This window comes from Glycine max, chromosome 1, assembly GCF_000004515.6.
Source record: "Glycine max cultivar Williams 82 chromosome 1, Glycine_max_v4.0, whole genome shotgun sequence".
NCBI classification, from domain to species: domain Eukaryota; kingdom Viridiplantae; phylum Streptophyta; class Magnoliopsida; order Fabales; family Fabaceae; genus Glycine; species Glycine max.
This window is the reverse complement of record NC_016088.4, coordinates 57,171,738-57,199,326: the sequence shown is the minus strand read 5'-3', so window position 1 is coordinate 57,199,326 and position 27,589 is coordinate 57,171,738. Positions and strand designations below refer to the sequence as shown.

The following is a 27,589-nucleotide window of genomic DNA, read 5'->3' as shown; positions in this document are numbered from 1 at the left end:
TTCTCTTATTTATGCAAAAAGCATTGAGGAAGAGATTTCTCTAATTCCTGGAACAGTTTCTCCCCACAGTTTTAATTAAAAAAAAAAAAGAGTAGAGAAAGTAACCTATAAGGAAAATGTGGGGAGTGGATCGAGACAACATATAGGCATGTTTTAAGGGGGATCATGAGTGATGATGTTGTGCAGCCACATAAGGCAAAGTCTGAAATTGTGGTGCAGCTAGCCACAAAAGACAGTGCAGAATTTGGTGTAAAAATGGGTTGGATTTCATTTTAAATAATTGATTTCCAATCTAAAATTAATTTTAAATATATTTTTATATGTTTATAATTAATTTTGAGTTAGAATAACTTTAAGCAACTTTTATATTAAATTCAAAATCTTATATTAAAATTATTTTTAATTTAATTTTATAATAAAGATATTTAAACAAAAATCACATTACTTTAAGATTAATTTTAATTCAAATCATTGATTTTTAAAAATTAACTTCATTCCAAATTAATTTTACCAATATTCGTTTGCATACACGTAAAAAGTGTTGATGCGACCAATTCCAAACATCGGTTCACGGATGTGCAAAGGAAGAAAGATTAAAGTAAATAAAAAATAAAAATGAAGCTTATTTGGTCCACTGAATTAATGAAAGTTATTCAGAAAAAGATAACAAGGCTTTTTTTTTTTTTTTTTTTTACGGATATATGGAGTGGATACGTACTATAAACAGCATATATGGAGGGTTATGCTATGCCTGCAGAAGGCTCAGAAATAGCTGGGACCTTAGGGTAAGCCATAATTGAAAGCTGCTAGCTATTGGCTTAAGAAAATAATCACAAGCTAGGCAAGCTAAAATTATATGTTAATGATCAATGAATATTAGTTTTAACAATTGGAGTTATATGTTTATGATCACCAAAATAAAAATGTTTGTATCCGACTTAAACTTGTGTTTGGAATGATAACATGAGTGCACGTGGAGACAAGAAAAAGAAAATAAAAATGGGAGAAATTTTTCTAACCCACAGTATATGGTATCTGGGTGAATTACAAATAGCTAAGCATGTAAGTTGTGATTGACGGAAACAATCAATAGGGATTAGAAATGAACAAGAAATAGTCATGATAATAGAGAGAGAGAGAGCAATACATCCCTAATTAAGCTATTCAACAATCCCATGCGGGAAATGAAAAAGAGTAACATGGTAGAGAGAGAAATTAGCAAGAATTGTAAAGGTGACATGTTGTGAGGAATATTGTAGCAAGGTGGATGGATAGGAATTGAGAGGTAGTGAGGGTTGAAACATGGGAGGAGCGATGCTGAGAACCTCCTCCGGCGCCGGTGAATGTGGGTACTACTGTAGTCCCACTCCCATAAGATCCTCCTCCCTTACCGCGGGACCCACCTCCTCCTGCCCCTGACACTGTTGCCACGTATACATACATGTTAATGTTCATTATCATTCTTGTTAAACATCAATCAATATAATGACTACTCACAAGAAGCGGAAGATCCTTCAGTTTGAGTTGGTAGTGCGCTGTTGAGAGGGGGCAGAGCCGAAGATTCTGTCAAACAATGCAATGCAGTGCAAATTAAGACCTTAACTAACTAACTAACTAACAATGAAGAAAAGAAATTAACAAACCTGATGATGATGAGGAGCAAAGAAAAGGGAAGGAGGTTGAGGTTGAGCAAAGGGAAGAGAGGGAATGGAGCCTGGTGGTGTTGAGAGGGAACCCCAGAATCAGTGGCTGCCGGATCAGATAGCAGAGGCAAACCGATTCTGATTCTACGGCGGAGGAGAACTCCTCGCAGCACTTTTTCGAAGCACTTTCTGTGAGGTTGTTCGGCGGGTACGACACGTATGGCAGACACGCTGAAAACGATATCAGCTCTTCCGTGCACCCTGCCGCCGCCTCCGTCGCTGCACTGAGGAAGAATACAAGGAGGAGCAACGCCGCCGCTGCATTTTTGGTTGTGGCCGTAATACGCTTAGCATTTGGCGTGACTACTGAAAGAAACGAAGCCGACTGATCAAGAACTCTCATCATTGCGTTTGCGTTACCACGATCTATTTTTTCAATCTACATTCTACACTAACAAATCAATCACCTTTATTTTCTTTCTCACGCCACCATCTTTCCATTTTTCCAATTATAAATCAGTTTCGTTTACAGTAACAACCAACCAATTATAAATCAGTTTTCGCCTGATTATTATTAAAACTAATAATCTTATCACAGTCATCGGATAATAATATAAAAAATTTATATCATATGAGTGCATAGTATTTTCTCTCTTCTACTATATCATAAAATTATTCAACTTTATAATAAATTTTAAAAATCATATATAAATTATTTTAGTTGCTATAATTATAATATTAATAGTATAATTACAAATCATTCTTAATGTGACTTTTAAATAATTATTGTAAAAATTAACAAATTTAAAATACATAATCTTTTTTTTATCATATTATAATATTAATTTACTATTGAATTTGCTTATATATATGATTCTCACATTGAATTTGATTTTCTTAAATAATATTTTGGATTTGAACTTTATAAATAAAAAAATATGATTAAAAAAAACTTTACTAAAAATAATCAATTAAATTTTTCATCCTTTTAGAAATTAGTTATCGATAAAATTAATAACTCCATACCAATATGATGATTAAAAAATATATATAGGTTGGGTTTTTCACAAACTGATTTATGTATTGGTTGTGGTAAGGTAATCATTTGGAGGATCTGTTACACTTGTTTCGGGATTGATGCCTAATTGAACCATTTCAGCAAGGCATCCATTCACTATGGTGTATACACATATTAAGTGGAAGTGGAACCCCCGCTGATCCTCTTGTGGAAGGTGTTCCTAGATAGAGATAAATATATGGTGTGTTTCTTTGCGGTACCTAATTTAGGTACATGTTCTATTCTAACTACATGCATTCTATATGGTCTCCTAATGAACCAACGTAACGAGTGGAACTGTAGGTAGATCAGACACCATATCAAACACTTTGTTTAGTCTACAAAGAATTCTTTAGATACTAATTAAGTAATGAAATTCGGCAAACTCAATAAACTTCTTGAATCGATAAAATAATAGTAATTTGTTTTTCATGCACTCATATGCATTACGACACAAATAATACTCCCCCAAGGTGGGTCTGAAACAATATCAGCTAGCAAAACCTAACGCAACAACCACACATATTGCAAACCTATTAGGTACATTTACATCCACAAATTAAGGATGTGGAATTGTGGAAGGCTCAGCAACCTAGTAGTGTTTAAGAACAGCAAATCCTAACACAATCAACACAACTGAAGGTAGAAAACGGTAAGATGACATGGCAGATGATGGGGTCAGATCAGAACGGCCACTTCCAGTGGTTGCAGATGACGGAGTCAAAAGAGGAGGGGTTGTGTCAGACACTGGTGCCAAAGAAGGTGAGGGAAGTACAGAGGAAGCTGTTCAAAGAAAGAACATGCTGATATTAGTATCAAACATTAGAAGCTATTATTACTCAATAAACTGACACAATGCATGTCATAAAAAACATGCATGGTATTTTTCTTGACCATAAGGCATAAGTAAGTACCTTCAGGACTAAGAGATGGAGCAGATGGAGAAAGAGATGGCCCAAAAGCCGCTGGTCCTGTCAATATAAATCAAAATCATTCAAAACATTAATTAGTTAACATGGAAAAGGATATAATGATTTATACTTAATATAGCAAGTTTTAGGCATATATATTGGCATTACCTGGAGCTGGAAGTGGTGAACCGCCTGAGGCTGAAAAATAACAAAGCAGAAGATAATTCATCTTGATCTTAGCCTCATTAATGATAAACAGAATAGAAGTAATAGTTGTTTAAAAACTAGACAAATTAAGAGAATAAAGATTGAAAAGAAATAGTATATAAATACTTTTGCATTGAAGTGGAAGACGAGGCAAATTGCAAGCACGAGGAAGAGAGATGGCCAAGGTTCGGTTGATTGGTATTCTAAAGGGAACATTGCCAGTGATAATGAGACACAAACAGTCCATGCCACCACTTGTGAGTGACTTGATGGAATTGCAGCACTCAGCAGTAGGTGAAGTGCCATTGGCACTGCTATTTGTGAGGAAATTCATACAAGGGTTGAACAAACTGTTTATCATCGATGTGCTGCAAGGCGTGCTGCTGATCTGAGCGTAGGCTGGTGCAGCCATCACCATAGCCATGGCTAATACCACAGTTAGGCGCACAAAACGTTCCATGTTTTGAAGCTTTGGCTGCTTGTGTTCAAAAGTGCAGTTTGGAATTGGAAGTTTGATGATGGGAAAGTGCAGCAGGGTAAGGAAATTTATAAAGAGAGAATAGAATGGAAGTGGAGGGGAGAAAAAATAGAGGTGTTGAAGTTGGTTTGAAAGCTCAACTGCCATAACCATTCAATGGGAAATGGAAATTGAAAAGAGATGGAGTAGGTAGCATTGGTATTTTGTGAGTGTTGTGATCTCTGTAGAACTAGACATGTTAAGCTCTGCAAGTGGCATCTGAAACAAACTACCTTAATCTGTTCTCAAATCAAATCATTCTTTATTAAGTATTAGGTCAGCTGCTTAGGTGGATAACCGAATCCTAGTAGTAGTTCCTTTCTCTGCTTTTATAATATATATTCTTTAGATTATACCAATGTATTGCTAACTGCTAAGTTAACACATACAGCTTCTATTAGACTTACTCAACTCATTTAAGTGGGTATAGGACCCAGGCCCTCACCTTTCGTGCAACATACATAGCAAACTAAAATGGTGTGTGTCAGTGGGTCTACATGTTTTGGGGTCAAGCCCAAGCTAGACTTTTTTCAAAGACCCAATTTATTAACCATATCCAAACTGTTTTTGATGGCGACTTGATTTATGACAACCAATATTTCGGTGAAAATATTGACAATCGATATTTTGCCTCTCCTTATTCCTTATAACAAAAGTTTCTGACTGCGTAAATGAAAATTTACTTGCATATAGATGGTACAAAAATTCCTTAAATTATTATAATTCTGCAAAATTTGGCTAGTTAAATTCTTTGGGAGATGTTGGCTTTATGGTAAATCAATATAACTTATAATGCCAATTGCACTCTAGTTGAAGCTACAAGAGGACGCTAATTGTACATACATTTTATCTTAAATTTATGTTCCGGAGAGTTTTTTTATTTTGATGAAATAACTTCTTGAAAGAAATTCTCAGAAAACTGTATAAAAAAAGTAATTAAAAAATACATACGTTTGAATCAAACATACAGGTAGTGTGGTCTCGTCATCTCGTAGGACACGTGGTTCTTTCTTGATTGGTGGTATTTTTGAAGTCTACAGCTTTAGTAAACATAAAGAGATTATAGAGACTAGCCTCAGATGCTTCAGTCGGTCATCTGTTTAACCGAACTGCCTTTTGAATTTTCCCACTTAAGCATATAAATCCAAGTTTGAATACCTAACATAATATATAAGGCCGCCACCAAATACCAAATAGATCCCGTTGGAGAGTAGGAGGAGTTGTTCAACCACATCACCTTACCATTGTCATTTTCTTTCCCCCTTTCCCTACAAAAACCCATTCCCTCCTTCTTCCAAAACCATCCTCATCCTCATCCAAACTATCCCCATCTTAACTTTACTTTACCCCTCCCAAAGAAGAAAAAAAAAAGGAAAAGGATTCCAACATATTTGCATTATACAATTCAAATGGAACACACAAAAATGGAGATGGGTTTGGTTTTGGTGGTAATGGCCATGCTGTGCGCAGGAGCTGTGGCACAATCGAGTTGCACAAATGTGTTAGTGAGCCTGTCACCATGCCTTAACTATATCACAGGGAATTCTTCGACCCCATCTTCAGGATGCTGCTCACAGCTTGCCAGTGTGGTGCGCTCACAACCACAATGCCTATGTCAGGTTCTTAGCGGCGGTGGATCATCACTGGGGCTCAACATCAACCAAACTCAGGCTCTGGCTTTGCCTGGTGCTTGCGAGGTGCAGACCCCACCCACCAGTCAGTGTAACAATGGTAAATATGACAACAAGTTTCTATTTCATTACATTGAATACAAAAATAACAAAAAGAACATTCTCCCATTAAACATGTGTATCCAACCTTAGTAAGAATATTGAGACACCAGAGATACTATGTAAACATCAATCAGCCTTGGCACACTATGGTGTATGGAGGCAATAGATAGAACAAAAAAAACAAAACTATATAATCAATATCCTTCTGCTAACTTAACATTTTTTGTTCGTCACCAGCTGCTGCTTCACCACCAACAGGAACAGTTGCGGAATCTCCAAATTCAGCTCCATCAGGTATTGGATGTTAATTCACCACATTTTGAGGGAGTATTTTGGTTTGATGCTTTACGGTTTGATTATCCAATTTGTCCCTTGTCCGAGTTAACCATTCAAGTTGACATTCACTTGCAGGAACTGGAGGATCCAAAAACCTACCCACAACTGATAATGGCTCATCCAGCGGAAATTCCATTAAGTTATCGATTCCTCTGATACTTATTTTGGCAGCAACATACGTGTCAACTTTCACATCATACTGATTCCATAATCAGTTGATTTCCCATTTGCTATTTTTTGCTTGTTTGCCAATTGTCCTTGTTTAATCATTTGCTATTATTGAGTTTCCTTATGCTGAAGGGTTCAATCTATTCATTCGTGACCCCTACTGGGTTACATAGTTTTGTATAATCAGAGACATTTGTTCTCTCATTTATCAATAAAATGGGTTGTCACTTGGTTTGCTATTATAATCTTATTCACACGGAACACGTCAATGGATTCTAACCTCATAAAACAAACAAAATTCGAGTATACCACTTTGCGGCACTATGAAGGCAATCAACTTTTAATTGAAACTGATCAATGAAACTGAATTTAGGCAATCCACAAACTACAAACACATTATTAGACCATAGGTCCAACTTATTGTCAATCCAACTCCCCCCTTCCTTTTACCAAACACACCCTTTCCATTTATTTTCTACTATTTTCTTAGACATGGGAATGAAAGGATTGTCTTTAATTTTCTTAGCCATAGAAGTGTTAATAACATAAAAGCTCATTTACACATTAACCCTCACAAAAGCTGCCAACAATAAACTCAAGCCAAATTAATAGGTCCCATCTTCAAGTAGATTACTAGATCAACAGGCTTCAATTACAGAACATGATGCAGTGGCAGACTAGCATGATTTCCTCCTAGACACAGCAGAACAGATGAATAAATAGGTCATATGCCATGAAACACATAAATGAGGAAACACAACAGATAGGTAGGTACAGGACAACCACATTTCACGTAGATAACTAATAGTGTGTTTGGATCACTGATTCAAAGGCAAAAATTGTTGGTTTGCACTTTCCAATGCACTAAACAGAGAGGATGGAGATATAAGGTGGGTTGGATGGTTATGCTAGAAGGGAAGGAGGGGAAGGTAATCCCTTCTGCTAACAAAACTAACATTCTAACAACTAACATTTGGTGATAAAAAAAAATAGAAAAGATGAGTGTTGTGTTGGATTGAAGTTAACGTGGGCTTAAGTTGGTTTCAACCATTTCCCAAACACACTGTAAATCTTAAATGTCCAACTTGAAAGTAAGACAAGAACAAGAAAACAAATAAAGAACGAGCTAGAACTCTGAGTCAACTCAATCTCTAAATCCAGCAACTCCTGATGAAAAATAGAAGTACTAGTAAAGGTAAATGTTCCAAACATTGCACAGAAATTAATCTTATATGGACAAGAACTTGGGGGCATAAATTTGACATATGTAGCTTTAAAAGTTCGCTGCAGGTGTAAACATTTCCGTCCATTATACGGAGCATGTTATCATAAACATTTATCTCATATCATCTGATAAAACATGAAGACCGCAAAAAGTGCAACATTGTGTACGTACATGATCCGTAAATATGGTACAAAATCAAGAATGTGACCGTGAGCGTACAAAATCTTCTAGTCTCTCCCAGACGTCCTATGCTGCAGCCCTTGTCTTGAGGTCGCTTGTTCTTACTAATCTGCCGACGCCAGCAAGTTAGAACCGTGTGCTTAGACTACTGCTTGACAGTCTTGCATGACTCCAATAACTGCGGTTACAACCCTATCCCTACTGAGATTCTTCTGGACAGTAACACAATCGGGCCTGGCACCTTGACATTGTAGACAGTAATGAGGGTCCTTCAAGGGCTGGGAAGAAGGCATGCCGACGGAGAAGGTGTTCTGGATGTACTCGGTGTGCTTCAGGGTGTAACGGTAAGCGGTCTCAAATAATTTTTCTTTTTAATTTTTTAATGAACGTTCTAAGTACATTAGTTAATTTTATTTTATAAATAGTTAACAATAAATAAATTTTTTATTTTTGTGGTTAATATTGACTAAATGTGATTAATTTATCTGTGTAAATATGATTAAATTTGTTTCACAAGTGACAAAATGTATTGTGAGGTAAAATTAATCATCATTTTATCTCATAATTAATTGAGAGTAAATAAACGTGGCTGTATCATATATCAACGTGATTAATAATATCACAAGGTTATTGAAATAAAATAACATATGAGAAAGAAAAGGTGTACCTCAACTTAGCCTTGATCAAATTATTGTGCTCCAATTTTAACGCCAATCACACCCAAAATTGCAATTTGTAAATGGGTTTATTTTCTCTATCCACATTTATTTCTTTTGATTTTTCAACTACGTTGAGTAAGAAGCAAAGAATATTAAAATTTCATCTATTCCACATTGAAATAGCAACATTATGCATGTGGATATGCTGGCTGAAGAAAAGTTACCACAGTATAATCAATCAAATTTCTTGGCTGAAGAAAACTTTATGAAGTTGGCCATTAGCTAACATCTAATCTAACAAAGTAGTGGCGCTCACCGTAGCCAATTAACAAATTGTCTCTTCTGTAATCTATGTACTGATTGTAGTCATTAGCGATTATAAAATGTAAAATTTGAGAAACGCCTTTCTTTGTCAGTCGCGTAGAGAGAGAAAGAGGGAATCATAACTTCTAACACATTCCAATCTCTATTATGCTTCAGTAATACGAAATATGAGAAAGTACATCTATACAAGGAACACTTTTTACAGGATAAAATCCTAATAGCCTTATGCCCAAACCACATTTCGAAGGACTATCAGCGCTGTATATTACCTCCCTAAACAGTAGACATAGTAAAAGAAAAGGAACTATAGATCATATACTGGGACTTCATTTACATTTACATATACTACAACCAGAAGAGCTTCAATGCTTCATTATTTGGCACTACTCTGTAACTGTCATGCCTTATTATCAGTCATCAGCATTCTTCCCCAACGATGCATCAACAGTACTTTGATCCATATCCCCAGCCTTTCCCAGCAAAACCCCAAGCTGTAGTAATAAATAAATGACATGCCATTATGGTCATCCATAAATAACATAGCAAACTGAACAATTGAGTGATAATCCAAATAAGGAAAGTTCAGGCGGAAAAACCTACCTTAGCCTTTGGAATCTCTCGACCTTCCTTGTCTTCCTTGGCAGCAACAGTGGATGTCGTAATATCTGCATCACATACCCACGTGAAAACCAATTTAATTAAAACACAGAATAAAACGTTTAGTTTTTGGCAAGCTTTGTAAGGAGAAGACTGGTCTTACTTTTCTCAAATGCCCACCCGTTGCTTTTCAAAATCTCAGAGATGATTACAACAGTTGGAATAGCTGAGATTCAATTTAAAAAGAAAAAAAGTTAGAAAAACAAAAGGCAAGTGTGTGTGTAATGTTATATAACCCTCAGTGAGACATCAGTCACTACGATATGATAAAATCACATAAAAAGAATGCACAATGCAAACAGTTTTGACATTTAGGGTGTATTAGGGTATAATTAGTTTCAATGCATGTGTGTAACCCTTCACTGAGACATCAGTTAGTACACATATAAGAATTGAGAAACTCAATTACATAAAAAGAATGCACAATGCAGACAGTTTTGACATTTTGGGTACGATTAATTTCGATCAAGTGGAGAATAGAGAACAGATTGAAAATAATTTTCGTGCAATTTAAATTGATCTTTATTCTAAATTTTTTACATGCTCAACCAAGAACACCCTTTAATGTTCAAAGTGTAACTTGCTCTTGATGGGAACCATAATCCAATTAGTAATGAGCAGAATCTATCGGCCTAAATTGAGGGTTGGGGGAAATGAAAGCACAGAAAGGTTTCAAGAAAATTATACCCATGCCCAATGCAGAGAGCTCGACGTCATTGCCCTGTTTTATGTATTTCTGCATCAGAAAGAAACACAAGATCGATAAGCCAATTTCATAGAGAAGTTTTGTCGAAGAAATGTAAGGGAAAAAGATTCTAAGCGGCGTTAATCCAATTTCCAAGGAAAGCGAAATGAAAAATGAAAAAAAAAAATCAAGAAAACACAAAATTGCCAATAAACCAATTCGAAAGTAGATTGTGTTGAATATTGGGATTGAAAGTTAACGAGAGGGAGAATGAAAGAGAGTGACACCTTAGCGAGATTGAGGTAGAAGAAGAAAGGTTTCTTGGTTTTGGAAACCTGAATTCGGACTATCTTCTTGGCTTTCTCTTTCACGCCATTAGTCTTGGCGTTGGAGTTATTGCTCTTAGCATTCACCCTCGTCATCTCCATTGCCTTGCCTTCTCACTCTCCTCTGTGCAGCAAATTTTAAGAAGCTTCGACAACAAGAAATGAAATGCTATTTCTGTTCACGGGGGCGCCTTTATAGAAGCCCTTAACTAATCAAAAGAGAACACGTGTCCCCCTTTTCCCCTTCGTTTCAATTATATTTCCATTGCTTTTTAATTGAAAAATAGTGATGGATTAAAAAAATAACTCTCTGTCATTATTACACTATGTGAGTAATATTGATTTTCATTAATTTCTTACTTACCTGCTCATGAGTTATTATGCTTCTGTCTTCCTCTATTGGGTTTGTATTGATTTGGGCTTCTCTTGCAAAACGACCATGCGGCCTCAGTCAACTCTCATCCCATGCTTGATTCGGGCCTTTCTTAGTGCATTAAAAAATAAAATCAATGTCATTATAATCCAAGAAATTCCATTGGATAATGTATTTTGTAAAAAAATATATTCATTTGTTATCTTAGAATTATTCCTGAATAAAACAAGCAAATAATCTAATTTAACATGATGAAGGAAATACAGCTAATGTAAACAGCGAGGGTTACAGAAAAGAATATCTCTATCTTGAACAAATTTAGGCGGCATTTGGTTTGGATTTTAATCAGACAAAAGGTTGGGGACTTGAACTGCCGAACCTAACAAATCCTTTCCAATAATGAATGCAAACAAATCGACGGCAGGTACGCTGCCACGTGCCTTTTTCTCTCAGCGAAGCCTATCCTGTTTGCGTTTTGTTTTTGTTTGTTGAAGATGGAAGAGGGGGAACTCCTTGGGTGTGTCCTCCTGCGCAACAGGGTTTCCGTCATCTGATTCGATTTTTGTTAGCAGAGAGAAACATAGATTGATTAATTGAGAAAGAGAGAGGGATCTTTCATTTTCTCGGGAAAATGGAGGATTCTTTCTTCGACGTGGTTGAGTTTCTGAAGAAACCCTCGTTAACGGAGACATTCGTCGACATTTTGCTATGCGCGGTTCCGATTTGGCTGGCCGTGATGATCGGCCTGGTGATCGGTTGGTCGTGGCGGCCGCGCTGGACGGGGCTCGTCTTCCTCGGCCTCCGCAGCAAGTTCAGATTCCTCTGGACGGCGCCGCCGGGCTTCGGCGCCCGCCGCCTCTGGCTCGCCTTCACCGCCCTCTCCGCCTTCACCTATTGGTTCAATTTCAAAGGCAAGACCAAGGCCAAAACTCAAGATCCCTCGCCTTCGCAATCCGATACTGCCGACTCCAACGCCATCTCACTCACTGCTCGGTAACTCCTCAATTTTCCACCTCTTTTAATTTTTACAATGGTGATTTATTTGAAAGGTTTGTCGCAACAAGTTGATCTCTGATTACATCTATTCAGTATGCTAGTTTTATAGTTTAGGATAAGCAATCCTTGAAAAGGAAACCAGGACGCGCATTATTGAGAGGATTGGATAGATGAAAATATTGAATTGTATCATGTATTAGGGGTGTAGTATTTGTTTTGTAATAATTTGTGTTTTGCATTTAGTTTTTCAGGTTTTCTAGAAACTAGTTTTAAACACTTATGAAGTGATCTAGACAATCCAATTTAGTTTGGTTCGGGGTAGGGACATTTTAATGATTACCTACCAGAACAGCTGACCTGTGTGCGATTTCTTCTGTGTCTCTAATCTGTTTCAATATGACCATCGGCTTCTTTGTTGCATTATTGGTGTTTAATTATTGTCTTTGTAATTGCTTACTTCTAGTTCTAGCTATCAGATTTCATGATATATTGTGCATTTGTGCTGTATTGCTAGAGGAAGAACTAATTGTTTTATTCATTTGGCAACTTTGTTATTGCACATGCATTAGGTCCGGTGATATGGCTGAGGAGAGGGAGCAGGACACTGTTACACAGGCCGATTTGGAACATTTTCTTCATCTTCTTGAAGGGAAGGATGAAATGATGGACTGGCAGAGTTTTATGGAAAGGTCAACACCAAACATGCAGTACAAAGCTTGGCGTCACGATCCTGAGGTTCAATTTTCATCTCATTTCAACTGTCTATGCATTGTAATCTAACAAAAATCACATACATCTTGTATTAATATGAATTTGGATATTTTTTTTCTATCAGTGGCACGTATACCCCTTAGTTTAAAGTAGAATTGTCATCCAGTTTTTTCCATTCTATATTTCCTACCCAAAATAATTAATACATCCTCACCATCTATGCTGTTGATTATTTGATTTATTTCTTTTTGTATTTCCACCTTAGATTAGAAATATACCATCATCTGATGTTGGACCTGGATTTGTTAACAGACAGGTCCTACTGTTTACTGTAGTAGAACTGTCTTCGATGATGCAACTCCAGAGTTGGTGAGGGATTTCTTCTGGGATGATGACTTTCGTCCTAAATGGGATGCTATGCTTGCATACTGCAAAGTATTGGAGGAATGCCCTCGTAATGGGACAATGATTTCTCACTGGATTAAAAAGGTATCTTCACCAAAGATCTTAAATTTGTATTTTAAGTGTGCAATAGTATAGTTCACTGATTCGTCATGTACTCCTTTTGTTTGTAGTTCCCCTTTTTTTGTAGCGATAGAGAATACATCATTGCTCGAAGAATATGGCAAGCTGGAAACACATACTATTGTGTGACGAAGGTATGGTTCTAACATGATTTATTATAATTTTATGGCATTTCCTCTTGTTTCTGCTCCTCTCCCAATGACTAGCCCCCACTCTTCTATTGCTAGAAAAGAAAGTCCTGTTGATGTGATGACACTGACAGTGAATGTTTCAATTTCTCAGTTCAGTAGAAACATTTGAGTAATGAATTATATGGCATAAAGGAAAGGAATAAGTGGAAAATGGTCCCCCCTTTCTCCAATTTTTTTTTTCTTAAACCCAGTTTCAGACGTTGAGTTGATAATGTAATTTGAACTAGTTATTATTGTAGTTATTCACCCTGAATAGCAGTGTAGTGGCCAAACCCCAAATTTGCTGTAGTAGTCAGCACTAAGCAGGTAGCATGAGGACCTCTATACTGAAGTTTATACATACAACAATAGTTTTATCTCACTATGTGAGACTGGCTACATGGATCACATACTGGCATTCATTAGGCTCGGTTAAAAATCAAATTTTGAGTTATTATTCACTATGGGATCTCTTTTAATAATCCCTTCCAATGTTCCTTTTGGTCTCCATCTAGAGGATTAAAAATCATGCTATATCTACCCGCCTCACTAGTGTCTTCAGTAACCTCTTTTGTATTGTAGAAGCCATCTTAACCAATTTTCTTATCATCTTTTCCTTGATAAGTGCTACATCAATATCTCCTTGCATACAATCATTTTGTATCTTGCAGTGTTTTAAATAGCGTGCTATAGCGGTGCAGAGTGGTCCCTGCCCGCTGCTGGGACTGCCGTAGCGGAACATTTAGTGTAGCGGCCATAGCAAACCAAATAGCGGCGCTAAGTGTTGATTCCAAAAAAATCCCTCTGAACATAGACATTAGGGCTTTCTTGGAGGGATACTTAATTTCCAAAAATAAAATTTATGTAATAAACTAATAATAGTGAAAATGATAAAGAAGACTTGGATTTAAAAGATGGTTGATGGTTGCTATCTAGGAAGCTTTTATTTGACATTTGTTGGTACTTGTATGTTTTTTAAAGACACCTCTTAACTTTTTATTGTTAATTATGAATGTCATTAATTTTGAGTATTTTTGTTATCTTTTTTTTGAGAATTTATATACATAATAGTATACATTATATAAACTGTAAAAAAATTCAAAATAGTGGCTATCTCGCTATAGCTTTTTTAGAGTCAGCTGCCATCCAAGATTTAAAACATTGGTATCTTATATTTTCTTGTGTGGTCACACATCCATTTTAATATACTCATTTTTTCTATTCTTACTTTTCTCTCTTATTATTCCTTTAAAGCCCAACATTTATTACTGTGGAATAAAAATACAATGGATGACAAATTCATAGCTAATACAAGTTCTTAAATGCATAGATACGTAACTAATTATTGAATAATTTTGAATACACAATCAATGCTCTAGTTGGTTTGGATTAAATTGGTTTTCAACATAGGATCTGAATTTCAATCCAATCCAATGAAAAATTTGTTTTTTCCGGTTTGTTTGGTTTTCAATTTGGTTTATTCCTATTCAATCTTCAATGTTGTAGGGAGTACCCTATCCAAGTTTGCCAAAACGGGATAAGCCCAGACGTGTGGAGCTCTATTTTTCTAGTTGGGTAATCAAACCTGGTAAGAACTGTCGGAACAATTATTATCTGCTCCTTAACCTCAAAATAATTCAATGGTGTGGTGTTTCAACTGCTAATTCTGGGAAATTGATGCAGTGGAATCTCGCAAAGGAGATGGTCAGATGTCTGCATGTGAGGTTACCCTGCTACATTATGAAGACATGGGGATTCCCAAAGATGTTGCGAAGTTGGGAGTCCGGCATGGAATGTGGGGAGCTGTCAAAAAATTGCATTCTGGAATGAGAGCTTACCAGAATGCTAGGAAAACAGAGGCTTCTTTATCAAGATGTGCATTGATGGCAAGTAAAACAACCAAGATTTCTTCTGACACAAACATGCATTCCTCAGAGCCTGCGTCTTGCATGGAAGATAGGGTGCAAGCCATGAGTAATACCGCACAAAAGGGTAATGGCATAGACTGGAAGTGGGTGGCTGTAGGTGGCACTGTTGCTCTGGTTTTGGGTCTTCATACTAGTGCTGTGGGGAGGGCGTTATTGTTGGGAGCAGGGCACAGAATTGCACGGAGGTGACTGATCTAGGATCTGCTTAATGGGAAGGTCCACTTATCACCGTTCGGAATATTCATCATAAATATATTTAGACTATCATTTATCAGTATCGAATGCTAATTTTGCGGTTATTATTATTATAAATATTTTCTTTTTTTGTATTAGTTACAGCCTGGTTAGATTCATCTCGCTCTTGCATTTTAGAATGCAAAGCTGCAATCACTTGCCATTTTTTTCCATAACCAACGAAATCCTTTCAACGGCGCGTTGTTATCAGATTGTGGAGCGCAATTTTATATTTTAGCAGGATCAATTGCATGACTTATTGCATGTTTATTTTTCGGTTGTAAACAGATACTTGGAGCAAAATGAAGTTTGCGAAAACATTCAGTTCTTTTCTTTTGCAAAATTGAATTTGTGATCCATTAAATTTAATTCGGAATTTATGTATCACATCTTGAACTGAAATTTAAATATGTACCTATTAATAGAATGTAATTTGATGATTGAGTGTTTCAGATTTTGTCGGATTAAAGTGATTCTAGGTTCTATCTTCAAACACAAGATAAAAACTAGTGTCCTATCGTATCAGTTGTCAAATGCTAAGCTAGAAACGATTGAGTTCAATAATGAGCTGCACTTTGAATAGTGGATATATGATATGGATGTCCCGACCATGGTATCCAATTTTTCGTCGGCACGTTCGATTCAGGAAACATAATTTTGTCCATTTTTTTTTTGCTACAGTGCACTAATTTAAAATAATTCCTGTAAAAAAATGGTTTGCATTTTGAAATGGGAATTATGAAATTGTGAAATTAGCAAATCCTCTCCGAAACGGAGAAAAAACGAAATAAGATTTTTTAAGTTTATAAATTAGTCATCGACCTAGGGGAAAATGAAAAGATAAGCAAGCGCAAATCAAGCAGTCAAGCAGCTTTATGTGCTAAGCGTTGTTCATGATTGGCCATCCATGGTATTGAAAAGAAAAAGGTTGATAATATCATAATTGTAGGTTCTATTTAGATATATTTTTCTCTAAATACTTATGAAATACGAAAAAAAATTGAATTTATTTTGTAAGTTAAAATTAATTTAAGGACATAAACTTTTATGAAAGTTAGAAAAGAAAAGTTTTTTTATGAAAGTTAACTGTATAAGTTAATTTTAGTTTACAGGATAAACTTAATTTATTTTACTCTCTTATAACTATTTATAGAAAAATTTATCCAAACAAATTTTTAATAAAAATAATTCTACAGTGTAGCCCGATAGTAATTATAATATTTTGTTTGAAACATAGAAATGAAGTTTTTATTTTTTTATGACGAGGGTGAAGTTTTGATTATAGAAAATCAATTTTATTTGTTGATACAGATATAAGCTGAATGGACGGACACTGTCCATTAAATCCACTATCAACATTTCATATGTATGAATTAAGAAATTAAACCCGCCTCCCCCCTCCCCCCTCTAACAAATAATAATGATTCGAAATTAATAATTAAGAAGAAGAAAGTAAAAACTCTATCAAATTTCGTGTCTTTAACACTAATTTAATATGCCAAAATAAGTTGAGATTAGTTTTTCTTCTTCGCCCTTTTAAACAACGAGTATAATAAACAAATTAATGAGTTTTTCTATTGTAAGATTTTAAATTACAAGAAATTAATCTAAACATACACATTAAAAATTGATCGCTATAGATATTGAATTTAAATTTATTTGTCCAAGTTAGTAAAAAAGAAACTACTAGTAGTAAAGCATTGACGATGAAATGTTGCAAATTGCAATGATCCAACAACGTACGTGGGTGGTCAGTGGCAGAGAGTGTGCCCACGTGGCAGATCCTTAACCTCACCGAGCAGGAAAAAGGTAGATAGCTTCATGTAACTGTTATACCAGGACGTCTGGCTCTGCAACAACTGCACCCCAACCTCTCTCTCTCTCTCTCTGTCTTTGTTTTGTGGATCACACCAAACCAAACTGGTACGCTTCTCTACTTTACTTCTCCATTAATTTCCTTTCCTTAAAGCTTGGAAATAAAAACTATTCTGAGCTGTGTGTTTGGAGTGGAGGCAGCAGCTACTCAACACAACACAACACAACACATGTTTCCGGTTTCCTGATTCCACGCCCTAATGTCTAGTCTAGCTATAGCATGATTTTGTATGTTCTTACCAACTCTAGCTTATCCTATGATTAATTAATGTATTGCCTTGTGTTATTTTCCTTGCTTGCCTTGTATAAATGGTTATAGCCAAATGTTTACAGATATGTAGCCAAATGATCGACTTGAATCCTCCTTGCTTGCTGCTTCTAATGGAATCAAATTCAATTTCAAGGTGATGATGGTGACCTTGTTCTTTTTCCACACTTAATCCCCAGGTGATGAGGAAGTGTTTCCGAAATAAAATATCATTCATAAACCTGTACCTAGCAACTTGATCTTTTGGTATGTCTTATCCTTCACGTTATCCGTGTCAATAAAATTATCTTTAACCTTCATTTTATCCTGCTTATTTGATGAGTAATGCTTATTGCATTTGTGAAACACTTGGCTTAAGAATGTCGCAGAAAGAAGTTAGGATAATGGTCCGTTGTTGAAACACTTAAATTTGCATGGGAAAAGGTGAAACAAATGCATCTATCCAGCATGCCATCTAATACGATGCATCTTAGAAAACTGATTAATCAGTAATCTATAATCCAGTCAAGTAATTTGGTGTTAGGCTTAGTGTTACGCAATCAGTTGCCTCAACATTCACCCTGCATTCTGAATTTTCATTTTAAGAGCTACGCTGAAGGTTAATTTTAATTGTAATAATATTTCAGGGCCTTTTTGTCAAGAGTTTATCCTTCTGAAGATGAGTGCCGAAAACGAGAAAATAAAACCAAAGACTGATATTGAACTCTTTCTCAATAATGCTAACCAGTGCATTTGGAAAAAATTGAATAATGACTCAGGTGCAGGTGCAAATGCAGCCTCCAGGGCGGACATGACACTTGCTGCCACTGACCCCCTATCTGAAATAGTTTGGTCTCCAGATAAAGGTTTGAGTCTTAAATGTGCTGATTCAAGCTTTGCTCATAAAAATAGTTCTCTTCTTCGGGATGTTGGAACAAGCTGTATGGTTTTTGCTCCGCCACAAAATTTTACTGGCGGCAGTTCTACCACTGATAAACCTTTAGATGATGATTTTCTGAAACCTATAGCAGTTGTATGTGCCAAGAGTGATATTGCTGAAGCAGATGCTCCTACTATGCCTCCTACAGGTGATTCAGGTGTCAAGGCCAAGTGTAAAGCCTATGAAGAAGATGATATAGGTAAGTGTGTAGATGAAAAAGGAAACGAGGTTTTACAGTATATTTTTGGGTTCAAATAAACCTTACTGAAGGACAAAGAAATATATCTGTTATCCTAATTAGTTAACTACTTAACTGGTACTTGTGAGTTTGAATTAGTGTCTTTCTGGTCACTTTTTCCTTGAATCATTTTCTCAATCCTACAGAACTCTCATCTGGCAGGATCTGTTGGTAATAAGGAGAAAGTAAACACCGCAGCAACAGCACCTAATTTGCCTAATGAACAAAATGGGAATCTAACGAACAATTGGGAAAAGATTACCGGTGATCAAGCCAACAGTGGAACTGATAAAGTATCTGGGATAGAGGGAAACAGAATTTCTGCTATTTCAGGTATGTGCTGTCATCAAAGTAAGTAAAGGTGAAAGGTGTCCTTAAGGCACAGAGTTTAATGATTTGAAAATATTTATCAAAAAGCACAAGACTTACAAAAAAAGGTGTTAAACATTACAAAAATTAAAACAGTTAAATATTTGACTATTTTGAATTGTTTTCCCATATAAATTAACTGTTCAAGCAAAAAATTCACAGTAAAAATAAAAGGTTATGATGCTCAATTTACAAGTCCTTAAGATGCTTGCTGGTAAGAGTCCCAAACTCTTACTCCTTAGTATCACAGTTGGCAAGTTACGTGGCTGGTTTTAGAGATTTTTAGTTATTATCCAGAAAGGTTGTGACATCCTCTATCCCATACATACATATATATATATACTAATAAAAGGAAAAGAAATCATAATTAATTAAAAAATTTTAAAACACATTTGAATAAAATCCTCTCAACAGGGTAAAAGGCTCACATTCACTCTCTTTTACATCATATTCAAACTTATCCAAATAAATAATAAAGTCATCTCGACTCAAACAAGGCCGCCTAAGACTTTATACAATTAGTATAGAAACCTATATCTCAATGTCACATCCTATCAGAGCATTGTGTCCCGATGTCCTTCAGCATAAGATTCCTTAAAGCAATTCACCTAATTATCTATATTTCTAGTTAATAGAGAAACAAGACAACTAGATATACATATCATATAAATGAAATACAACTTACTTAAAAATAACTCACGTTATTCTACCACTTTGTTATTTAAAATTCACTTTTCAATCATCAATCACATTACACATGAATCACACACTCCGATCAAGACATAATAACACATTAAGTTCATAATAAATAATTAGCAAGCGTATGCATCAGTTATGCTAAGACTCAAGCCTATATGTATTGTGGTAGCATGTCAATGAAAAATCACCCTGGAGTGTTGAAGAGTACATAACAAGACACACCACAACATGGGTATGTCAGGTTACTCTCATTAAGTAAAATCATAGGAAGACCATTAAGGGTCACACTGTTTTGCAAGAATATTCCAACCATGTGAGATCGGCACAGACTTAAAGGAGCACTCAAACTGGGTGTATTTACTCCCAAGGCCTACACTTCGAAGAGTCCGTCAGAGCCTCTCCCTTCTGATTCAGGTCCAACCCCTAAAATAATTTTTTTTTTGCATGCAAAAACTATGAATTATACAATACCCACAACCTCACACTCATGTTTTAAACATGTTTAACTTATTTTGCTACAATTTAATATTGGTTCCTAAATAGGAAACCTACACTTTCTCTTTTAACACTATGTATAAACATTTTCTCAATATCAACACTGGTCGACTTATTGTATAATTCACAGCTCACAACATAATTATTGTCACATAAGTGTTAAACAGATACACTTATTCACAACCAAATATCATGCCCACAATGTAACATCTCATAATGTCACAATCAATCATCTCATGTTTACATGTATCTCGCAAATTGACATATTCCACTTTGTACTACTCAATCTCCATAATAATCCTATAATGTCATTGAAATTAACATTAGGCATTAACCTTACAACTTTCTTTAATTTATTGTTTTAGTATTACAATAAATATATACACATAACATGTTGATCATCGTCGTGGAAAAAATTAGAATAAGATAATAATTTTTATAAAATAATTCATTGAATAATATTATTTAAAATATAATTCACGTTGATAAAAAAGATCAATTTTTTTAAGGGTTCACATTCAACACAAGAACACATATTCATCAAACATATATAATTCACAGTTATAATTGTAAGGATAAAATAAAAAATTACGGAAACACCCTAAAACTCATTCCAATTCATACTCTAAGATACCTACACATGTTCTCACTAATCCTCAATTCCGTTATCAATTGTGACGTTTTTGCTGCTCTCTAGAGTTCTTCTTCTGTTGCTCTGGTCCTACGTGCGATGTATCTTTCTCCGTTCACAGGCATTCTTTTGTAAATTCCAATGGTGAAGGTGTGCGGAATTAAATCAAGAACCACATATCAAAATTTCACGACAATCCAACGGTTAACGAGTTCGGGATCGTAGTTTTATCGAGACAGTTCTGGGTTTCTGCGAGAAAAAAAAAACTACGATGCAAATGGTATTTCTCTTAGCTCCGACATCGTAATTTCCAACGGTGAGAAGGCTCAAAATTGAGTTGCGAACCTGGTATTTAAATTTCACGACGATCCAACGGTGAATGAGTCCGAGATCCTCGTTTTTATGCGATAAGTTTGGTGGTATGCGAAAAAAAGAAAGGGTTTTGGGAGGAGGAGAGAGAAAAACGAAATTGAAAGTAAGAGGTGGCATCGTCAGTGTGAAACTGACCTAACGCGTCTCTATTTATAGCTAGGGTACTTACAACTTATCATGCACTTCTACAAGAGGCACTAACCCCTTCTAGCTTCCTTCCTTAGGTGCATCTTCTTGGTGCCTTTTTAAGTACTGTGAGGATAAGAATCCATACATTTCAGTATATTTGTCACCCATGTTTGTAGCACATTCTAATTTGTTTAATTGTAGTATTTGTTGCTGGTTATAGCTGAATAATAAGAAAGAATACCTGATAGTTCTGCAGGCTGTTTTTCTAAACACACAGGCTCTGAAATTTTAAACATGTCCTTTCTGTTTAAGGAAGAAAATTTATTGAAAATATCAAGTTCTACATTTTTGTGCATAACTGAAATGTATTTGTCGATTTCCCTGCAGGCCAAGCTGACCAAGGGCCATTTGATCATTTATTACTTCAATCAGATGAAAATAAACCTAGCATGGACCAAAATCCTTCTCCAGGGAGACATTCTGATGGAAGCGTAAATATTGGTCTTGAAAAAAAGGCTGTAGTAACTGATGATGATTTACATACTGCAGTTGAGCCTATAATTGAATACAGAGGCTCTGGTGCTCATGAGACTAATTTAGCATCCTCCAGCAAGAATCCTTTAGAAAAACTGGAATATAGTGCAGAGAATGATTTGCAAACTTTCAACTGTGAAGCTGCTTGTGCTGGAACAAGCAGAGTTAATGTTAGTGAGACTGAAAACAAATTTCAGGACACTGAAATGATGCTACCATGTGATAAGATTCTTCCAGTTTTGCATTCTCCATGTCATAGCAGAATTCATATGGCAATAAACAAAGGCAAGGAAAAATCCTTATCCGATGGGGATGCAAATGTAATGTTATCAAGGGAGGAGAATGACAGCCATTCAAGTGTTGAGAGCTGTAACAGTACTGGCTTTTTTTCAACAGGTAAGAAGAGACGTAACTTTCAACAACAGTTGATAATTGGGAGTAAAAGAGTCAAAAAGCAAATTGAAGAATCTTCTGGTCCCAAATCCTATGTTAAACAGGATAACTCGTTCATGAACTGGATTTCAAACATGGTGAAAGGACTCTCACCATCAATTCAAAATGATTCAAACACTTTGGCTCTTACCCTTGCAAATCCAGATCATCATAATCTACAGCCTGACGAGAAACTTATCGCATGCAATATGAATCAAGATCCTGAGCCAAAAAATACAGGATTCAAATCCATTTTTCAGTCCATATGTTGTCCAAGCTTGAAGAATGTAGGAACGAGAATGTCTCATCAAGAAGGAAAGAGTAGTCAGGATTTAGTGCCAGGTAACATGGAACATGGAATAGATGCTACTCCAATAACCTGTTGGGCAGAAAACAATAGCCTTTCCAAACTGTGTTTGCAATCAAATAAGTTTGAAGTATCTACTGGGGGAAATGATGCCGGTCTGTCCTCGCAGCCTAAGATTAAACCTCTAAATTTTTTTAACTGTCATGAAAGCAGCAAAAACAACCCAGTGGAGACTAAAAATTATTCCATCTTGGGCCATAGTAAGGACAAGGAAGAAGTGGCATCACATTCATCTTCAACCAAACAAAATACAGATAATAATGATAACATCGATTCTAATGTGCTATGTGATAGAAAGGAAGAAGAGAATATCTGTCACAGAAGAGATAATCTGGGAAGTCTGTGGATAACTCGTTTTTCTCCAAAATTCACTGCTCCCTTGAGAGAACAACCTGCCAATGACACAGAGGTCTCTACTGATCTTAAGGAAGATAAGGGAAATAATGATCATAAATCAATGTATTTGTTCAAACCCCTTTCATCTTCCCCAGGATTCAGAAATTTAGAGCCAACGGCTTCAATGTTTGGAAGGAGATTTGGTGCCATCAAACAAATCATACCAACAAATGCAACAGATACTACCACACAGGTTAATATGTTGTGTTTTTTTTGTGGAACAAGAGGACATCAACTCTCTGATTGCTTAGCTATTGCAGAAAACAAGTTAGAAGATCTCCAGAAGAATATAGATTCATATGGAGGATTGGAAGAACATCATTGTCTATGCATCAAATGTTTTCAGCCCAACCATTGGGCAATTTCATGTCCCACTTCAATCTCAACTAGGAAACATGAACTGAAAGCTAATGCCTTGGTCAATGATTGTGGAAAACATTTAATCTCGAGCAATGAAGGGAGTGCCAGGCTGCTGACTGATGAGGATGACCGAGTTTTATCTGGAGGTTCTATTAATGATGAAACAGATCAACGAGCAGGTCAAAATATTAATTTGAAGTGGAAATCAAATGAAATTATAACCCATAAGGTAGGGTGCAATGCATCATTCAAGAAATACCGTGGTTTGAGTTCAGAGGAAAACAAATTCAGAGAAAATCCTACATTATCTCCATCCAAATTGGCTGAAAGGCAGATTTCACAGGTGCCAAAGGAAATATTTGAAGCAGTAAAAAAGCTTCAATTGTCCCGCACCGACATCTTGAAGTAAGTAATACTAGCCAACTAACTTATACTTTGTCATTACATGTAAGTGCAGCTAGTTATCATGTGGCTTTATGGTCCATGTGTAATGCATATACTATAAATAGCCTATGCCCTATGGTAATTTCCAAATTGCATCAATGGTGCAAATAAATTCTTAACCCCGGTGTTCATGCTTAAATCATAATGCATTGGTAAAAGGGTAGATGTCAGGTATATAAATCAGTAGTTTGCACATCCTTTTTATTGCAAGAAGTTTTCATATAGAGAACCTTCTTTTTCAGCTGTTCACAATTTTCTTTTCCTGCATTTTTATTGTTTCTCATGAAAAGAGCCATTATACCATTGCTCCTTGCACAATCTGATTAAACAAACATTCAAGTAAACTGAAAGCAGAATGCAGCTCCATGAGTTGAATTTCTCCTATCAGGTCACCACCCTTTACTCCTTTCTGATCTATATGGTCATAGGGACTCCACAAAAAATAATGTACACAAAAAAGTAGGTGAATTGTGTTATAGACACCTTTCCATTTTTATGTGAAAGATTGGACTTTTAGAAACATTTTCACGATGTCCTAATAAAATCACAATTATAATGTAACAATTCAAAGATGTTCACAATTAGTCTTACACCAGCTAAAATATAAATAATCTAACTAAAGCAACATGGAAGCTAACTGAAATGGAAGATAACTTGGCCAACAAATAAATTGAGTTAAAGACGAACCATGTATAGACAAAAACCAGGCATACAATCACTAGGTTACAAGAATGGTAATAGAAATAAAAAATAAATAAGGGAAGAACAGGAAATGAGATTACATATATGCCACCAAAAGTTACCTGTAAAATATTTATTTACAAATACACTTCTTATGCCTCTTGGTATTGATTGGGAAGGAGCCTTTGTGTTGCTAATTTTTCTAGCAGGTAAAGTATTAACTGAAAATATAAAGGAGAAATGAAACCAACCGGAATGTATAAAATATCATTGGCAGAGACAGAGATGTATATTTGTGAAAAGTTATCATAGAGTATACTTTTGTCACTTATAAAACAAATGGATCTTTGTGACTTTTACTGAACAGAATGTCCTTTACGTCAGATGGATCAATACTCGTGGGTCAATCTCTCAACTTGATGGTTTTTTCCTACGCCTGCGGCTCGGAAAGTGGGAAGAAGGGCCAGGGGGAACTGGATACCATGTGGCATACATAAATGGTATAATTAAAAGCATACCTTGTTCTTTGCATGTAAAGCATGCATGACTTGCATTACTTGACCACATTATAAATTTCCCTGGAGTTCTTTAGTTTGATGAGACGTAATGACTGCTGGTCTTTTCTTTTCTTTTTTTCCCTGAATACAAGACTGCTGTTTTTATTCCTTTTATTTTTCTTTTTTCTTCTTCCTTGTTCTGGTTTATCTACAGAGACCCAGTCCCAGAGACAGTGTTCAGAGCAGAATACAAGAAAATCTCTCTCAGTGAAAGTGGGGAGTATCAAGTGTATGGTCGAAAGTCAGTATATATCCAATCATGATTTTCTTGAGGTAATAATCAATGATTATTTTGGCTCCATAAACTACTCGTTTTCATTGTGTTCCTATTGGTATTGAAGCTATTAGTTTCCATATCATTTTGACTCCATAAACTACTGTGAGATTCAGGCTATGATAAATTGTAGTAGCTGAATGCGATTGTTAGGGAAACAAACCATTTTAAGTACAATGAAGATCAAAGATAGAACACACTAAAAACACCACCATAAAATAGAAATATGGGAAGAACACATCAAAGGATAAAAAACACTAACTACAACTCCATAAAATAGAAATAGTAGAAGAACACAAATTTAACATGTTCAGTACTTCTTAGTACTTCTTGCTTATGTCCACAGAAATATCTTAATAAATATTCATTATCTCAAATAAGTTGAGAGAAACTTGAGAGAACCCTCCCTATTAGATGACCCGTCTCACTTGAGTGGTGCCTTCTCTCTTTATATGGATCCTTTTTATACACCTTGCATCCTACTTTTAAAATCAAATTGTGAACTGATAACATTCTAGATCTAAATGATAAGAATAATATTTTTTTTATCTAAACAACATCCCAAAAATTTGAAGTTGGAAATTTGAATTATTCTCCCAACAATTCCTCCTCGATTAAAGTTTTCAACTCCTGCTGTTAGGGATGTTCATTGCAATGATCTTCGTGTTTTTTGCTCATCATGCTTCCTCTCTGCAAACTTTAGTGTACTCCCCCATACCTATTATCTCAATATTCTCCCATGAGTATTGGACGTAACACATCCTATACTTGCACCGCTGTTAGCTACCGCCAATGGGACGAAAATTATTAAGAGGTCCTAGACCAACACCTGTCCGTGGTCCCAACCAATCTCACAACAATATATGTCAGAAATCAGAATGGCATCTGTCTTTGCCTTTTACAAGTATAAGTATAACATCTGTGAATGATTGTCTTCGTAACTTTCCCTACTCAAATAACGGAAATGGAAAAGAAATAGCAAGTTTATCGTGAACCAAATTCTAATTATTATCTTCCTGATGTTTCCACTATTGGGTTGTCATAGAAATGTAGTTAGATTTAGTGCAGTGATTTACAAAATTAGCATCAACTCATGGAGTGGTTATCAATCAACACTCTCTCAAACAAAATTACCCATATCCACAAAGAATCTTAAAAATACAACAAAAATAACACCTTAGAACAAATAATAACAAACACAAGAATTTAACATGATTCGACAACTCTTAACTACGTTCACGGGCAAAAATATTTCCTTATTAGAAAAATGATTACAAGATTATAGCACACACCAAATAGTGTATAACTCTATAAATCCAAGTACCTCATTCAATGGTTTAAGAAATGATAACACTCTCTTACAAAAGATATTTTTCTCTCAACAAAGTGACTCTCTTCCCACACTCTCTTCATGTGTTTTTTCTTCACTAATTCTTTATGTTTATAGTGAAGATTGTCACTAGTTATAATGAATAAGTTCTCTTGAAAGTTGAAACAAAAACAACTTCAAATAAATTTTATCTAGTAAAATGCAATCTTTCACTTTGCATTTAAGTCACCTAAATCTTAGTGATAAAAATTCAATTTCTTTTGACTTGAAACTCTACATTATCTAACTATTATTTTTGGGATATCTGCTCCAATTTCACCTGATTCTATTTTGTGTCCTTTTGAGCAGGAAGAAATCATGGAATGGTGGTCCAACACCTCACAAGCTGGTGCCGAGATTTCATCTGAAGAATATATAATAGAAAAATTTAAAAAGAAAGAAATGTTAGGTCTCTAGGCATTTATTAAATTAAATGTTAATATATTCATAAGCAAGGTTACTCTCACTTTTAGAAAAAAGTTATGTTTCCTTTTTATTATCCAATTAATTGTATATCAAAGGAAGCTTAAAAAATTGAAGATGGTGGCAACTCACCATCATGATTTTGTGAATGTCTTACCAAAACATTCCTATACAAAGAATTGCTTTATCTTA

General features: G+C 35.5%; 6 protein-coding genes across 34 annotated transcripts; 3 read left to right on the top strand and 3 right to left on the bottom strand.

Moving 5' to 3' along the window:
• Positions 1–1,014: 1,014 nt before the first annotated feature.
• LOC102662765 (non-specific lipid transfer protein GPI-anchored 25) lies at positions 1,015–2,172 on the bottom strand. The gene is made up of 3 exons (XM_006573800.4): positions 1,644–2,172; positions 1,498–1,563; positions 1,015–1,421 (listed from the first exon to the last, which is right to left on the bottom strand). Exons 1-3 carry the CDS (start codon positions 2,047–2,049, stop codon positions 1,216–1,218), a joined length of 678 nt encoding a protein of 225 aa, XP_006573863.1. The 5' UTR covers positions 2,050–2,172; the 3' UTR covers positions 1,015–1,215.
• A 918-nt stretch (positions 2,173–3,090) lies between these two features.
• LOC100801252 (non-specific lipid transfer protein GPI-anchored 20) lies at positions 3,091–4,502 on the bottom strand. The gene is made up of 4 exons (XM_014762581.3): positions 3,945–4,502; positions 3,780–3,809; positions 3,615–3,671; positions 3,091–3,483 (listed from the first exon to the last, which is right to left on the bottom strand). Exons 1-4 carry the CDS (start codon positions 4,447–4,449, stop codon positions 3,293–3,295), a joined length of 783 nt encoding a protein of 260 aa, XP_014618067.2. The 5' UTR covers positions 4,450–4,502; the 3' UTR covers positions 3,091–3,292.
• A 1,135-nt stretch (positions 4,503–5,637) lies between these two features.
• Positions 5,638–6,810, top strand: LOC100306588 (uncharacterized). The gene is made up of 3 exons (NM_001400510.1): positions 5,638–6,066; positions 6,306–6,362; positions 6,480–6,810. The coding sequence occupies exons 1-3, from the start codon at positions 5,745–5,747 to the stop codon at positions 6,605–6,607; spliced, it is 507 nt and encodes a 168-aa protein (NP_001387439.1). The 5' UTR covers positions 5,638–5,744; the 3' UTR covers positions 6,608–6,810.
• A 2,273-nt stretch (positions 6,811–9,083) lies between these two features.
• LOC100800712 (uncharacterized protein At2g34160) lies at positions 9,084–10,800 on the bottom strand. Its single transcript, XM_003517515.5, has 5 exons — positions 10,590–10,800; positions 10,305–10,353; positions 9,721–9,783; positions 9,561–9,625; positions 9,084–9,451 (listed from the first exon to the last, which is right to left on the bottom strand). The coding sequence occupies exons 1-5, from the start codon at positions 10,728–10,730 to the stop codon at positions 9,371–9,373; spliced, it is 399 nt and encodes a 132-aa protein (XP_003517563.1). The 5' UTR covers positions 10,731–10,800; the 3' UTR covers positions 9,084–9,370.
• A 456-nt stretch (positions 10,801–11,256) lies between these two features.
• Positions 11,257–15,775, top strand: LOC100799834 (stAR-related lipid transfer protein 7, mitochondrial). Its single transcript, XM_003517513.5, has 6 exons — positions 11,257–11,994; positions 12,567–12,732; positions 13,021–13,197; positions 13,284–13,367; positions 14,910–14,991; positions 15,087–15,775. The coding sequence occupies exons 1-6, from the start codon at positions 11,633–11,635 to the stop codon at positions 15,518–15,520; spliced, it is 1,305 nt and encodes a 434-aa protein (XP_003517561.1). The 5' UTR covers positions 11,257–11,632; the 3' UTR covers positions 15,521–15,775.
• Positions 15,776–17,355: 1,580 nt separating this feature from the next.
• Positions 17,356–27,589, top strand: LOC100799306 (uncharacterized). Of its 29 annotated transcripts, none has more exons than XM_041017534.1 (10): positions 17,356–17,488; positions 17,582–17,668; positions 17,774–17,844; positions 18,467–18,553; positions 18,776–18,826; positions 19,028–19,198; positions 21,948–24,054; positions 25,159–25,274; positions 25,486–25,604; positions 27,284–27,589. In XM_041017534.1, the coding sequence occupies exons 4-10, from the start codon at positions 18,499–18,501 to the stop codon at positions 27,389–27,391; spliced, it is 2,727 nt and encodes a 908-aa protein (XP_040873468.1). In that variant the 5' UTR covers positions 17,356–17,488; positions 17,582–17,668; positions 17,774–17,844; positions 18,467–18,498; the 3' UTR covers positions 27,392–27,589. The 29 variants fall into 29 exon arrangements, with proteins under 29 accessions (XP_040873468.1, XP_006573862.1, XP_040873463.1 ...); XM_006573799.3 differs by having other exon boundaries at positions 18,335–18,553; XM_041017529.1 differs by having other exon boundaries at positions 17,774–17,954; positions 18,335–18,553; positions 18,719–18,826.

Excerpts from the sequence above, each read along its gene's own strand:
- LOC102662765 (XM_006573800.4), bottom strand. The coding sequence starts at position 2,049 with ATGATGAGAGTTCTTGATCAGTCGGCTTCGTTTCTTTCAGTAGTCACG. Across the intron at positions 1,564-1,643 it reads TTGCTCCTCATCATCATCAG|AATCTTCGGCTCTGCCCCCT; the intron begins GTTTGTTAATTT and ends ATTGTTTGACAG. Across the intron at positions 1,422-1,497 it reads TGAAGGATCTTCCGCTTCTT|TGTCAGGGGCAGGAGGAGGT; the intron begins GTGAGTAGTCAT and ends ACGTGGCAACAG.
- LOC100801252 (XM_014762581.3), bottom strand. The coding sequence starts at position 4,449 with ATGGTTATGGCAGTTGAGCTTTCAAACCAACTTCAACACCTCTATTTT. Across the intron at positions 3,672-3,779 it reads TTCACCACTTCCAGCTCCAG|GACCAGCGGCTTTTGGGCCA; the intron begins GTAATGCCAATA and ends TTATATTGACAG. Across the intron at positions 3,484-3,614 it reads TCCATCTCTTAGTCCTGAAG|CTTCCTCTGTACTTCCCTCA; the intron begins GTACTTACTTAT and ends TTCTTTGAACAG.
- LOC100306588 (NM_001400510.1), top strand. The coding sequence starts at position 5,745 with ATGGAACACACAAAAATGGAGATGGGTTTGGTTTTGGTGGTAATGGCC. Across the intron at positions 6,067-6,305 it reads CACCAGTCAGTGTAACAATG|CTGCTGCTTCACCACCAACA; the intron begins GTAAATATGACA and ends GTTCGTCACCAG. Across the intron at positions 6,363-6,479 it reads TCCAAATTCAGCTCCATCAG|GAACTGGAGGATCCAAAAAC; the intron begins GTATTGGATGTT and ends ATTCACTTGCAG.
- LOC100800712 (XM_003517515.5), bottom strand. The coding sequence starts at position 10,730 with ATGGAGATGACGAGGGTGAATGCTAAGAGCAATAACTCCAACGCCAAG. Across the intron at positions 10,354-10,589 it reads TCTACCTCAATCTCGCTAAG|AAATACATAAAACAGGGCAA; the intron begins GTGTCACTCTCT and ends TTTCTGATGCAG. Across the intron at positions 9,626-9,720 it reads CGGGTGGGCATTTGAGAAAA|ATATTACGACATCCACTGTT; the intron begins GTAAGACCAGTC and ends TATGTGATGCAG.
- LOC100799834 (XM_003517513.5), top strand. The coding sequence starts at position 11,633 with ATGGAGGATTCTTTCTTCGACGTGGTTGAGTTTCTGAAGAAACCCTCG. Across the intron at positions 11,995-12,566 it reads GCCATCTCACTCACTGCTCG|GTCCGGTGATATGGCTGAGG; the intron begins GTAACTCCTCAA and ends CACATGCATTAG. Across the intron at positions 13,198-13,283 it reads TTTCTCACTGGATTAAAAAG|TTCCCCTTTTTTTGTAGCGA; the intron begins GTATCTTCACCA and ends TTTTGTTTGTAG.
- LOC100799306 (XM_041017513.1), top strand. The coding sequence starts at position 18,367 with ATGAGTGCCGAAAACGAGAAAATAAAACCAAAGACTGATATTGAACTC. Across the intron at positions 19,199-21,947 it reads CAGAATTTCTGCTATTTCAG|GCCAAGCTGACCAAGGGCCA; the intron begins GTATGTGCTGTC and ends ATTTCCCTGCAG. Across the intron at positions 25,605-27,283 it reads CCAATCATGATTTTCTTGAG|GAAGAAATCATGGAATGGTG; the intron begins GTAATAATCAAT and ends CCTTTTGAGCAG.